This window comes from Dendrobates tinctorius, unplaced genomic scaffold (genome assembly GCF_039654945.1).
Source record: "Dendrobates tinctorius isolate UK_male_01 unplaced genomic scaffold, ASM3965494v1 ptg000161l, whole genome shotgun sequence".
Taxonomy (NCBI): domain Eukaryota; kingdom Metazoa; phylum Chordata; class Amphibia; order Anura; family Dendrobatidae; genus Dendrobates; species Dendrobates tinctorius.
In genome coordinates, this window is record NW_027361828.1 from 6281360 (window position 1) to 6296530 (window position 15171).

General features: G+C 40.7%; 1 protein-coding gene across 1 annotated transcript in view; it reads right to left on the reverse strand.

Moving 5' to 3' along the window:
* Window positions 1-15171, reverse strand: part of FREM3 (FRAS1 related extracellular matrix 3) — a 116462-nt gene that overhangs the window by 44542 nt on the left and 56749 nt on the right. The window contains exons 4-6 of the mRNA XM_073549760.1: window positions 4387-4617; window positions 1547-1672; window positions 516-767 (exon numbers count right to left, since the gene is read on the reverse strand). Coding sequence (XP_073405861.1) covers window positions 516-767; window positions 1547-1672; window positions 4387-4617 — 609 coding nt within the window. The remainder of the gene's footprint in view (window positions 1-515; window positions 768-1546; window positions 1673-4386; window positions 4618-15171) is intronic.

Consider the following 15171-nt stretch of genomic DNA (forward strand, 5'->3'; position numbering starts at 1 on the left):
ATAGATAATTGAAAAATAAAATGAGAAATTATAAAGCAAGCAAGCATTTATAGGAGGACGTGCCCCATTTTAAGCTAAAACAAGCAACACATAGATTTCCCGTTACATTAGTGTGGAGCTGAAACTCCTAAACCCTTCATCCAATTTTAATGTGGATACCCTCAAATGAAAGCTGAAAGTCTGAACTTCAACTGCATCTGAATTGTTTTGTTTAAAATTCATTGTGGTAATATCTAGAACCAAAATTAGAAAAATGTTGTCTCTGTCCAAATATATATGGACCTAACTGTACCTGGATAGTATTTTCTTTTACCAGGACTGAAGTGCAATCTCCTACGTCTCTATTACATGTAAAAAAAATAACACTCAGATGCATTTTTTTAAAACTGCAGTGAATAATGTCATCATAATCCAACACTACAGACATCCCATTGCACCACTTTGATTTTTCTTTAAAGTGCATATTACTCTATACTTTTAATTTGCTTTATGTCAGGCTTACAGTTTTCTCTTACCATCATCTGTATCTGCCAGGATAACCACTTTAGCTGTGGAGAATTCATTCCCCACTCGTCCATCCATTGGCATGCTAAGAGTGACATTGAAGAACTCGTCTTCTTCATATAGAGAGTCATCTATTATGATGATGCGACAGTTTTTCTCTGTTTCATATTTGTCAAACCTGATAATGCTGGTGTGGTCATCTGGACGAGTGATGTAATCAGAATAAGACAAAACTGATGACGGGACAGTTCCTGTAGCTGTGCCTATGGGAATTAAACAAGAGAGTAGTTCAGCATCTTCTGAAAGTCCAAAATTACAGTTTATACTTAAAAGCTTACATAAAGAAAGGAGGTTCTTTTACTCGTTTACCCTGCCTTCATCACCCCCATTGGTGGCACAACCCTTGCATACTTAAACTGGAGTGCATTTAAAGAGGAATTGGATTCCACGTTCAAGCCACTCATTGGGAAGAGGGATGGGACCAACCTAAACATGAGCACCTTGAAAATAATGAAATATGTCTCATATAGTTTAGGCAAAACTTCAATTACCAGCAGAGTACTCTAGATTTCTGAAAACAAATTAACTAAGTTGACTACTACTGGTATTTACAGCTGTATATATGTCTATAAAGCATACACAGCTACTCTGTAAATACACTGTACATCCTACTTATTATTCATTCATTATGCTGACTTATATAGTGCAATCATATTCCATAGAATTTTATAAACATCATCATCACTGTCCCCAATGGGGCTCACAGTCTAAATTCCCTCTCAGTATGTCTTTGGAATGTGGGAGGAAACCAGAGAACCCGGAGGAAACCCTCACAAACAAGGGGAGCACATACAAACTCCTTGCAGATGTTGTCGTTTGTGGGATTTGAACCCAGGACCCCAGTACTGCAATTACCATTGAGCCACCGTCTTACTCTAGGGATCACTTATTTTTCTATGGCAAAGATGACAGAAATTTACAGATTTCCTTCTACAGTGAATATATGTAATGTTCTAATATTTAAAACTCTTAATTAACTTACCTTGGTTTGTTGAACAGACTACCATAAGTTCTTGGCTGATATCCCCCGACCGTCTAATGGGAATTAGTAGTTCCCCAATGTCTTCTTCAATTTTATACTCTGACTGTCGAATGTATACCATAGATTCTAAGAAGAAACAAGGAACACTTAATACACAGAACCTATTATGCATAATATCTAATAGTCTAGTACTTAGAAATATAGTGCTACGACTATGTGGTCACTTTATGGATTTATATGGTAACTTCACTTTTTTTCATAAATCAATATAAGTGAAGATAATTGCAATATGGTGCCTTGTCAGATAAATATGATTCTTTTTCAATTTATCAGTCTTTTTTTTGTCTTGCACACTGCTCATTCACTCAAAAACTTCTTAAAGAATAACGGTTATTTTAATTTTTATTTCATTTCAAGTGAATAGAGTACTACACACGAAACTAACAAACGGTGTAATATACGCTATATGTCTCCTCCTGGATTGATCTTTCACTCTCAGTTCATTAATAAAATCTGTACTCAGTAAAGACAGATTTGCACATTAGGGAGATAGGAGATGACAATTTGTGCTTTTAAAATTCTATGGAGAGGGGAAATGGAGGAGGATCAAGAAAGAAGACACAGACATGGTGCTGCAAGTTCTCCAAAAACAGCCGTTACAGTTCTCAATAGAACTTTATAAGCATCAGCGGTTACCTGTTCAGTTCTTACTTTTGTATTCTCTAGTATAGTGCCAATGAATACATTTTAGATTTTCACATTTTCTACTGACTAGCTGAAGAGCCCGGAGTTGCCTGGGCATAGTAACCAACTGTGGTTAGTTATAACAAATTATAATGATTATATTGCACATAAAAACATTTCACATCATATATTCAGCACTACAGATTTGCAACACAAATTAACTAAACGATTACCCAAGTATTGATAGTATTTTATTTTCAACTCATTCAAGAACCTTTTGATAAACAACATGTGTATCTGTGTATCTTACCTTATCCTGTGTGATAATGTCTGCTGAGCTGTGTATCTAATCCTATCCTGTGTGATACTTTCTGCTGAGCTGTGTATCTAATCCTATCCTGTGTGATACTGACTGCTCAGCCGTGTATCTAATCCTATCCTGTGTGATACTGACTGCTGAGCTGTGTATCTAATCCTATTCTGTGTGATACCGTCTGCTGGGCCGTGTATCTAACCCTATCCTGTGTGATACTGACTGCTGAGCCATGTACCTAATCCTATCGTGTGTTACTGACTGCTCAGCCGTGTATCTAATCCTATCCTGTGTGATACTGACTGCTGAGCTGTGTATCTAATCCTATTCTGTGTGATACCGTCTGCTGGGCCGTATATCTAACCCTATCCTGTGTGATACTGACTCTGAGCCGTGTACCTAATCCTATCATGTGTGTTACTGACTGTTCAACCGTGTATCTAATCCTATCCTGTGTGATACTAACTGCTGAGCTGTGTATCTAATCCTATCCTGTGTGATACTGAGTGCAGAGTCGTGTATCTAATCCTATTCTGTGTGATACTGTCTGCTGAGCCGTGTATCTAATACTATTCTGTGTGATACTGTGTGCTGAGCTGTGTATCTAATCCTATCTTGTGTGATACTGTCTGCTGAGCGGTGTATCTATTCCTATCCTGTGTGATACTGAATGCTGAGCTGTGTATCTAATCCTATTCTGTGTGATACTGACTGCTGAGCTGTGTATCTAATCTTATCCTGTATGATACTGACTGCTGAGCTGTGTATCTAATCCTATCCTGTGTGATACTGACAGCTGAGCCGTGTGTCTAATCCTTTCCTGTGTGATACTGACTGCTGAGCCGTGTATCTAATCCTATCCTGTGTGATACTGACTGCTGAGCAGTGTATCTAATCCTATCCTGCGTGATACCGTCTGCTGAGCCGTGTATCTAACCCTATCCTGTATGATATTGACTGCTGAGCCGTGTACCTAATCCTATCCTGTGAGATACTGACTGCTGATCCGTGTATCTAATCCTATTCTCTGTGATACTCACTGCTGAGCCATGTATCTAATCCTATTCTGTGTTATACTGTCTGCTGAGCCGTGTATTTAATACTATTCTGTGTGGTACTGTGTGCTGAGCTGTGCATCTAATCCTATCCTGTGTGATACTGTCTGCTGAGCCTTGTATCTAATCCTATCCTGTGTGATACTGACTGCTGAGCTGTGTATCTAATACTCTCCTGTGTGATACTGACTGCTGAGCCATGTGTCTAATCCTTTCCTGTGTGATACTGACTACTGAGCTGTGTATCTAATCCTATCCTGTGTGATACTGACTGCTGAGCCGTGTATCTAATCCTATCCCGTGTGATACTGGGCTCCCCCTGCAGTCTGTGTCAGAGGGTGGTCTGTGTTGGCACGGTAATAAATGGTGTTATTTCCAGCTTTACAGAAGGACGATAGCACCATAGAAATAATAAGAATAATAGGCAAAATTGTTTGGTGAATTGGAACACGCGGGGTTAAAATTTTGCCTCACAACATAGCCTATGACACTCTCGGGGTCCAGACGTGTGACTGTGCAAAATGTTATGGCTGTAGCTGCGACGGTGCAGATGCCAATACATACACTTTTTCCCCATTATGTAGATAGGTGCAAAATTGTTTGGTGAATTGGAATGCGCGGGGTTAAAATTTTGCCTCACAACATAGCCTATGACGCTCTCGGGGTCCAGACGTGTGACTGTCCAAAATTTTGTGGCTGTAGCTGCGACGGTGCAGATGCCAATCCCGGACATACACACATACATACATACACACACATTGAGCTTTATATGTTAGATATGAACATACCATCACCAGGATCCACAATTTCAACAATCGCCTCATTGGGAAATTCTAGTGCAGCCATGACAGGTTCAGATAGTATTATCTGGAAAGTCTCTGATTCTTCATATTCGTCATCTGCTATTATCCTGACTTTCCATGTCGCTGTTGTTTGACCTGGATTGAACTGGACTTGCTTCTGTGTTTTTCCTTTAAAGTCTTTGTCTGTAATTGCTGCTCCATCCTTTGTACTAATACCTTAATGAGGCAAATGAACACAAGAGGTTAAGAGATGTCCCTCAAAGAAACAAGCAGACCCTTCTGTGTGGCCTGACCAGAAGTCTTTTAGGCATGTAATACAGGCTTAATGGGGGATTCAAACAAGTTGTCGCTATCATAAGTTAGGATAGGGTCATTATCCTGGCATCTTAACATTGGTAAAACATTTGTGGGCCGTTGTTACTAATGCATTGAAAATTCTACAGAGCTGAAGATCATGTTGGCTTGTGTTAGTGTAAAAAGCTTCACTGATTTTTCCGTAATCCTCTTTAGTTTCAGCCTGCTCTGACACACTTGACCAAACTCAACAGGACTGTATGTAGGAATATAATACATACATTATCATATCATTTTATAATACGATAAAATGTCAAGGGGTATTCACATGAAAAGTTATGATATATCTTTAGGACATCCCATAACATTGTGATCAGGGAGTATCTTAAATCTTTTATTTGAAACCAATCAAAAGAACAAAGAGTCAAAAGGATCCTACATAATGACATTCTTGGCCACCATTGTGTAGGGATTTTGCTTACAGCCCCATTAAAGTGAAGTAAGGATAAACTGAGAAAGCTTAATAGTGCTGTAACCCCTTTATTCTAAGGAGAGGTGAAGGTCCTGGCAGATAGTTATCCATTGTTAGTAAGTAATGGCATATTCTAGTGATATTCCATCACTTACCATATTATTATTACCATAATAACAACTGACAACCAAATACTGGGGAGAAAAGTGCTTCTTCAGGCCAAGTCCATATTGTGTTTCTCTCCCTGTAAGGCCATGTTCATGTAAAGAGGTGGCTGATACCCTCAGTTGTGCCTCCTCCTCCTTCCGTATGACCCCCCCATGCACTTTGTGTGCTGTGATGTAATGTATTATGTTGAGCTGTATTTGTCTGGTCCTAATGTAATGTTTATGCTGCATTTGTATTGTAATGTATTGGGATGTTTCCCTTTAAGTGTGTATAATGTTCCTATGTGTGTCACTATTATAGAGTCAGGGCCAGAAATAGTTAACCTGGTGGGCTGGTCCAGCAGCAGTCGGGAGGCTGGGCTTGCAGCCAGAGGAGAGAGGAAGCTGCTGCTTCCTGAGAACTACCTGGGACTCTGGCCAGGGCAGATGTGTTTTAAGACGGGGCACAGCCAGACCCCCCCAGACAGGAGAGGTCTGTTGCCCCGGACACAAAGGACTCAAAGGACTCCAGGGACTCAGGAAGGGTCCCAAAGACAAAGAAGGCTAAGGACTGCAATACAAGCCCCAGGACTCTGGAAGGGCCCCTGTTCCTGTAAGGGTTATCCCCGGCATGTGGAATTCCATGATTCTTTGGCTGCTGCAACTGATGTGGGTGCAGTTGACAGGGAGAGAGTAGGAAAACCAGTGTTGTACTCGTGCCTTTCTTCTTCATCACCGTTCAATAAAAAGTTTTTTTCCCCGCTGGAATACAGCTGCCTTCTGGACCCTTTATTTGCCTTGACTACTGTGACCCAAAGAGAAGGTAATCTGTGGTGAAAGAACTGTGTTGGACCTGTCTGTCTATGTGCAAGGGACCGGCGCTGCTCACTGATAGTTTGCTCAGTGGACTCTGCTTATGCACTGTATCTTTAAATAACCAGGCCACCACAACACCCCCCTCATGCCCTTGATACATTCACACAACAGTAATTTGGTCAGTATTTTACTTCAGTGTTTATAAGCCAAAACCGGGAGTGGAATAATCAGAGGAAAAGTATAAGGCTATGTGCCCATGTTGCAGAAATGCTGCGGAAATGTCTGCAGCATTTCCTCAACTCCCTGCAGCGGGTAAAACGCATGCGGAATTCACATGCATTTTCCTGCAAAACACAAGCATTTTGCAAGCGTTTTTAGCTAGCGGAATGCTTGCACTTTCCCAGCGATTTGAAGCATCGCTTGGAAAGGTGATTGACAGGTTGGTCACACTTGTCAAACATAGTGCTTGACAAGTGTGACCAACTTTTTACTATTGATGCTGCCTATGCAGCACCAATAGTAAAAGATAGAATATTAAAAATAATTAAAAAAAATTAAAAATATGATTATTCTCACCTTCCGACGGCCCCCGGAGTCCTCAGCGACACTGCCGGCAAGTTCCGTTCCCAGGCGTGCTTTGCGCGAAGGACCTTTGATGACGTAGCGGTCGCGTGACCACTATGTCATCTGGGGTGATTCTCGCAAAGCACGCCTGGGAACGGAAGATGCCGGCAGCGTGTCTGAGAGGTGGGAATGACTCCGGGGGCTGCCAGAAGGTGAGTATATCCCAAATTTTTATTTATTTATTTTAATTCTATTTTTTACAGGGATATGGTACCCAGGGCATGGAGGACAGTCTCCTCTCCTCCAGACCCTGGGTACCATCCGCACATGAAGCGCTCACTTTACGCATGGTGGGCATAGCCACATGCATAAAGGGAGCATTTCAATGCAATCCTATGGCTTCGGAATTGCCGCGATTCCGCAGAAATAATGAACATGCTGCGGATTTTACCTCTATGTGATTTTGCAGCGGTAAAATCCGCAGCATTGACACAGCAACTGCGGAATCCCATAGGATTGCATGGGAATGCATTTTGTTAGCATTTTTTAAGCGTTTCCGCTGCGGAAAAAAGCGGCAAAAATGCTTAAAAAACGCAACGTGGGCACACAGCCTAATAGAAACACGTCACCACTTCTGTATTTTTCACCCACTCCTAGTTTTGGCTTACAAATACTGAGGTAAAAAACTCACCAAATGCTCAATGTGTGCACATGACCTTTCTGACTCTATCCGGGTCTTCTATCTGAAAGCCAAAAGCACAAGATTTAGAAGGATGAAACCCTATTTATATCTGAGCCAACAATCAGTGAGAATCACTCACTATATACACAGATAGCATATATGAATATTCATAAAAGACAATAGAAACCTTCTCAATTAGATATGAATAAACCAAAATAAAGCCCAAATTGATAAAGTCTTAAAAATACATAATACAATAAAAAATCCATCAGCAATCTAAAGTGCATATGGTAAGCAGACACAGGGTCTGAAATCTCAAGTCCATAGGAAATGTAATAAGATCATAGATACCCGTGATCAGTGGCTCAATGTTTCTCCAGCTCACTCCAACGTACGTTTCTTGAGAAAGCCACGGTAGCCGACACGTACGTTGGAGGGAGCTGGAGACACATTGAGCCACTGATCACGGGTATTTATGATCTTATTACATTTCCTATGCACTTTATTTGAGCTTTCAGACCCTGTGTCTGCTTACCATATGCACTTTAGATTGCTGATGGATTTTTTATGATCACTATATTTATTCATGGCCCATGTGTTTACTATGTAACTATCTCATTATACTATGACATTTTATGGTATTGTATTATGTCCAACTTGTTTGGTTTTCCTTTTATCGTGTAATTAAATAAAAGCTTTTTAAGTCTTTATCAATTTGGACTTTATTTTGGTTTATTCATATCTAATTGAGAAGGTTCCTATTTATATCTGGTTAAAAAGAAGGACACCATCAGAGAAAAGGTTAAACATAGTCCAAAGCAGTACTGAACTGGTCAACTGGAGGTCCAGAAGATCTTATAGGGGGCCCTAGGCACTGAGAGATACAATCGCTACCATTTTTTTAGGCTTTAAGTGCCCCTCTCAGCTTATACTCGAGTCATCCCACCGGTCTTCCCTCTCTCCCGGTCCATCTCTCTTCCCCGGGGGGTGTTTCTTACCCCCTCCTTCACAACAGCAGCGGTGGCGATGGAGCAGCACAATCCTGGCATGTATTGAGGTAGCGGCGTGCCGGTACTGTATGGAGCAAGCGGTAGCCGTATAGCAGGTGGAGGTTGTGGGCGGCCAGAGTCCTGGAGGTAGTGGCGTGCTGGTAACTTATGGAGTAAGCGGTAGCTGTACGGCAGGTGGAGGTTGTGGGCGGCCTGTATTTTCACTGCGCACACTTCACTTCCGGTCCCGCTCATTATGGCTTATGAATATTCGTGATGACACCGGAAGTGAAGCATGCGGCACTGAAAATACAGGCCGCCTGCAACCTCGACCTGCCGTACAGCTACCGCTTGCTCCATAAGTTACCAGCATGCTGCTACCTCTGGGACTCAGACCACCCGCAACCTCCACCTGCCGTATACCTACTGCTTGCTCCATAAGTTACGGGCACACCGCCACCTCCAGGACTCAGGTTGCCCGCAACCTCAACCTGCTGTGCCACTTGCTCCATAAGTTACTGGCACGCCGCTACCTCCGAGACTCAATACATGCCAGAATTGCGCTGCTCCGCCGCTGCTGCTCTGAAGGTGGGGATAAGAAACACCCAGGGGAAGAGAGATGGACTGGGGGAGAGGGGAAACAGACCACTTGCCTACATGACTGCTATAGCTGCTCCAGGATGGCACTGCTGTGAAGAAGTGTGTAAGAAACACCCTTGTGGGAGAATCGCGGACCGACGGGGAGAGGGAAAACTCGAGGGGAGAGGGTTGACTCACGGACCCAGTAGCTGCTGCATCTCCCCCCTTGGCTTATACTCGAGTCAATACATTTTCCCGTTTTTTTTAGGTAAAATTAGGTACCTCGGCTTATACTCGGGTCAGCTTATACTCAAGTATATAGGGTAACTTTCCATGATTCCATGTTTCAGGCTTTCAAAAAATGCCAAGCATTTAAAAGAAGTAACATGTACTGCATATTCTTTAATATTTTCAGCCTGGAAGATGCCTAATAATTACTTGTCAAAGGGAAGGCTAAAAAGATGCCTGCAAGATATCCAACATGCAAATTGCATCTTCAAAGAGGAAGAGGACTTCAACTGATGAATTGAGGCTTGCAAGAGATGTCAAAAGCAATAATAAAGGATTTTGGGGATATGTCAAAAGTAAAAGAAAAGTCAAAGATGCTATAGAATTTTTACAGGATGTAAATGATGAAATGGTAAGACAGGATGTTGAGAAGGCCAAACTTTTAAATTCCTATTTTGCATCTTTTTTCTCTCAGAAAGGAAATGTAACATCAACGGTTCTTCACTGCCCTATTAAGGGAATAGAAGAATCCAGGATATCTATAAACAGAAAGTTAGTGAGGAAACACTTAGCTAACCTAAATGAATTCAAGTCTCCAGGTCCAGATGAATTACACCCCAGAGTTCTGAAGGAGATAGCAGAAGAAATTTTTGAACCCCTCTCCATAATCTTTGAAAATTCTTGGAGAACAGGAGAAGTCCCAGAAGACTGGAGAAGAGCAAATGTTGTTCCTATCTTCAAAAAGGGGAAGGTGGACCCAGGGAACTATAGGCCGGTGAGTTTGACTTCTATACCAGGAAAGATCTTTGAACAAATTATTAAACAACATGTATGTAAGTACCTGGACAAGAATGAAGTGTTTAAACAGAGTCAGCATGGGTTTGCAACTAATAAGTCATGTCAGACTAACTTAATTTCCTTCTATGACATAATCACTGATTGGGTGGATCAGGGAAATGCTGTAGATATAGTATATCTTGACTTCAGCAAAGCATTTGACAAAGTATCTCACACAATCCTTATTGAAAAAATGGCTTAGTATGGAATGGACAAGGCAACTGGTAGGTGGATTCATAACTGGCTTAGTGATCGGACCCAAAGAGTGGTCGTAAATGGCTGCACATCCAGTTGGAAGAATGTCTCAAGTGGGATACCACAGGGCTCTGTCATTGGCCCTGTATTGTTCAACATCTTTATCAATGATTTAGATGAAGTAATTGAGGGTGCACTGATTAAATTTGCTGATGACACAAAGCTAGGAGGGATAGCTAATACTAGAGAAGAGAGGATTCAAAAAGATATAAATAAACTGGAGCAGTGGACAGCAACTAACAGAATGGTTTTTAACAGGAAAAATGCAAAGTACTACATCTTGCCAATAAAAATGAAAAAAGCATAAACAAAATGGGAGGAATAGGGCTAAGCAACAGCACATGTGAAAACCACTTGGGTATACTAATTGATCACAGACTGAATATGAGTCAACAGTGTGATGCAGCAGCAAAAAAGGCAAATGCAATTCTAGGATGTATTAACAGAAGCATACAGTCTAGATCACGTGAAGTCATTATTGCCCTCTACTCCTCTTTGGTCAGACCTCATCTGGAATACTATGTCCAGTTTTGGGCACTACATTTTAAAAAAGACATCAACAAACTGGAGCAAGTTCAGAAAAGAGCAACCAGAATGGTGACCGGTCTGCAAACCCTGTCTTATGAGGAAAGGTTGCAGGATTTGGGAATGTTTAGCTTGCAGAAGAGAAGACTGAGAGGAGACTTAATAGCTGTTTACAAATAACTCAAGGGCTGTTACATTGTAGAAGGATCATCTTTATTCTCATTTGCACAAGAAAAGACTAGAAGCAATGGGATGAAACTGAATGGGAGGAGACACAGATTAGATATTAGAAAAAACTTTTTGACAGAGTGATCAATGAGTGGAACAGGCTGCCACGAGAGGTGGTGAGTTCTCATTCAATAGAAGTCTTCAAACAGAGGCTGGACAGACATCTGTCTGGGATGATTTAGTGAATTCTGCTTTGAGCAGGGGGTTGGACCAGATGGCCCAGGAGGTCCCTTCAAACTCTACGATTCTATGATTCTATAGCCCCACCTATTGGAAGCAGCCATCCTACAAGTCACTATCAACCCTTTAACGAGTCTTGCAGTTTCAGCAACATCAAAAACTCACTGTATAGCCATTGTACAAAAATAAACATTACTAACAACTCTTCCAGCAAGAGTATTCCAAGTAGTCTACACTCTCTAGAAGCTGCCTTCTATCTTCAGTAAACAATCACGAAATGGGAGAAGAAGTCAACAAGTGAATAAATTAAGGCTAATGCCTGCTGATCTCCTTCAGCCAATCTGTGAGGTTCAGGTTGTGTTCACACCTATATTTGAATATCCCATATGTCATATGTGCAGTGTATGGAACAGATAAACTGAATAAATGTCCAAAGTGGATCTGATGCACAACTGATGCAAATGGAAGGACAAGGATCCAATTGATTATTATCGTTTCTATCTGTTTTACTGTGTGTCCATTTTTAGTATGAAAAAATCACAGCTTGCAGAATTTTTTTTTCCTTTCTAAAACCTAAAACATTAAGGAACCCAGTTGTAATCAATAATAATTAATGGGATCTCTCAGATTTCATTTGTATCAACTATGCAACAGATCCATTTTTGACATGAAATAAGTTTTTAAAAATGGGACAACTGGAATCTCTAATTGCAAGTGCGAATACATTTACCGAGCTACATAAATTTAAAGCATTGCAGGAAAATGGCACTTGAGAACACTGAGGCCAGCTTGATTTAAGACAATAATCTTGCAAGAAAAAAAGTCTGCAATAGATGGAAGACCTTCTAATCAATTGCTCTGGTGGACCAAGGCACCTCAGTCTGACACTGGTCCAAAGTTTCATGTTTCTGACTCAATTTGCTTAGACTCCCACATTTTGGAGATTTGTATGGAATCAGCAATGTGAGGAGAAACCCGATGTGAACCCGAGCAGACCCGTGTTTGCCACTAGGCACTGGGGGTCCAATTCCTGTGATTCCATGCTATGCAGGGATTAAACAGCAAAGCTGGTGCCTATTTATGGCTATTGGCCAATGTAAATGCACCTTAAAGAGTAACTAAACTTTTAGGAGTTTTTTTCTAAAAGTTTTAGGTCCTTTCATTTTGAGGAGATCATTGAGGGACTGTGTCTTGAGAACCAGACCAATCCTTCAAAAGACCTTTCAGAAGTGCAAAGCTTTTGAGACAGGAGAGCACACACACAGCAGAGTGCAGATGCAGTAGAAAGTCATAGGCGCCTATCCCATAAGCAGCACACTTCTAAGGGGTCTTTTGAGCAATCTATGGAGATCACGGGACACAGACACCTTGATCTGCTCAAAATGAATGGTCCTAAAGGAAATAGAATATCTCCTAAAATTTGAGCTACTATTTAAATGTTTAGTGATACTGTCCGCCTGTGTGTACTGTAGTTCCTGTATGATGATAGCTGTTAAGAACAACTTCTCTCATCTACTTACTATTGTTTATTTATCTATTTTACTCACTGATATAGCGCCATTAATTGCTATCTACTGAACCACCTTGCTGCCCTTTGTTAAGGTCATACTGGGAGTTGCAGGTTCATGCAATATAAATGTATATGGCAGAGGCTGACATGACTTTGCAAATTATCAATGTACTTAGCTTGGGGCTGTAATCATATACTGATGACAGTTCTGGTGTCATAGTCATATAATTATGGTGGGTCTGATGCTGTATTCATGTACTCATGGTGGTCTGATACTTTTTTCCTCTACTGATGGTGATTCTGGTGATGTACTGATGATGGTAGTTCTATTACTGTGTTCCTGTACTGATGGCGGTTTTTATGATGTATTCATGTACTGATGGTGGTCATGGTGTTCAAGTGATTTAGATGTAGTAACTCTTAAAGGGAACCTGTAACCTTGGAGAACAATTTTCTTGCTGAGTTAATCTGCAGGTAAATAGCATCCCAATGCTGCCCAGCCGCCTCAATGAATGTGTGGCTACTGAGAAAAAATTAAATTATTTTCTCTAAAAACCAAAGGCTTTCAGTCATTAGGGGCGTAGCAGGGAGTAAATAAAGTCGCTGTCCATAGCACCACTCATTGTGAGAAGAAGCTGTAAATCCACCCCTGCACTTTGATTGATATCTGGCTCTACATAGATGCGCCGTTGTTAGTCTAATGTATGTGGGAGCTTTAATTACTATCTAAAGATTATGGCCATTTTTAGTCTGACTTACCCATAGGGCTGTGATCACTTAAAATGCCTAGCGCAGCATGAATGCCAATTATGGCTCTGAACCTATATGTCTGGTTAATGTGTGATATGCCCGATTGGTCAAATGGCACAGTATATTTGTAGGGTTTTTGCTAATGGAAAAATGTTGTTAGATTAAAAGTATAAACATATTGTAGAAACATAAATGGACATATACAGTATATTCTGTCTCCTGAAATAAACTTGTGTTAGGTATATGTCTCATCCCACAACCACAACTTTGCCATCAGTCGGTAGAGTGATTATAAGAATATCTTGTAAATTGTGTCGCAAGTTTCCAGCAGTATTGAGTTACTGAATATTGTCTAAAAGAATTAAAGGTAAAGTGCCAGGGGCTTGACACTGGAGATTATGGAACACTTTACTTGCTCTTTACAAGTTCTAAAAAGCTTGTAAAAGTTTAATTTTGGCAGTGTGAGATAGAATGTAACACTTTGGTTAACACTAGTGTTTAAGGAGTGGTGTCCATCCAAACGTAGAAATCACAATTCAAGTGCAGGAAGAGGTAGTATGGTAGGCTATACTACACTACAGCAAAGACAAAGTAATTCGTTTTCAAGAGAAAAAAAACATTATCCTACAATGAATGATCAGATATTTTAGCTTTCTTTTATTGTTTAGACATGTTGGATAATACATTTAAAGGTGAACTGATCATCTGATTCATGTTGCCCAAAATGCGGCAAATGCTCTGGTGCTGCATAAAAAGAGACCGGTCAGTCACGTCTAGCGGCAAGGAGAAAAGCTGGCCAGCTCTTTATAATATATGTTCCCTAAAATGCCAAAGCATTATAGAGAACAATATGTCTAGTCACAATCATTCATCCGGGCTCTGATTCATGCTGTCCACAGTTTGGGCAGCATAAATCAAGTGACATATTCCTTTAAGGGATTTTTTCACTCTAAACAAAAAATCACATACACTGCAGAATGGAAGTACAGCATTTTTTCTCTGTAATATACTTTGGGCCTACTGTATTAACAAGGTTGGCCACTACATTTTTATTGATGGCTCTTCCTTAGGATAGACAATAAATATCTAACCAGTAGGGGTACGACGCCCGACACCCCCGCCAATTAGCTGTTACCGGTGGGGCCAGTAGTTCTCAGATGCTGCAGGAACACAGCAGCTCTGCCAAAACTATAATGTCCGTAGACGGGTCAATCAGATCCACCCCATGTTTAAGTGAATAGGGGGTGGATCTGCAGTACCTGGTCACAGCCACTATAGAAATAATGGAGCTGTTGTTTTCCGGCAGCATCTGAGAACTTCTGGGCAACTTTGAATTTCGGACATAAATTGTGACATTTCAAGGTGTTTTACAAGAGAATTTTAGTGTAAAGTCCTTGATGAATGGGCCGTTTAACCCAATCATGACCCAGCCTATTTTGACCTTAATGACCTGGCCATTTTTTGCAATTCTGACCAGTGTCCCTTTATGAGGTAATAACTCAGGAACGCTTCATCGCATCCTAGCGATTCTGAGATTGTTTTTTCGTGACATATTGGGCTTCATGTTAGTGGTAAATTTAGATCGATAATTTTTGCGTTTATTTGTGAAAAAAAAACAGAAATTTGGGGAAAGTTTTGAATATTTCGCAATTTTTAAATTTTGAATTTTTATTCTGTTAAACCAGAGAGTTATGTGACACAAAATAGTTAAAAAA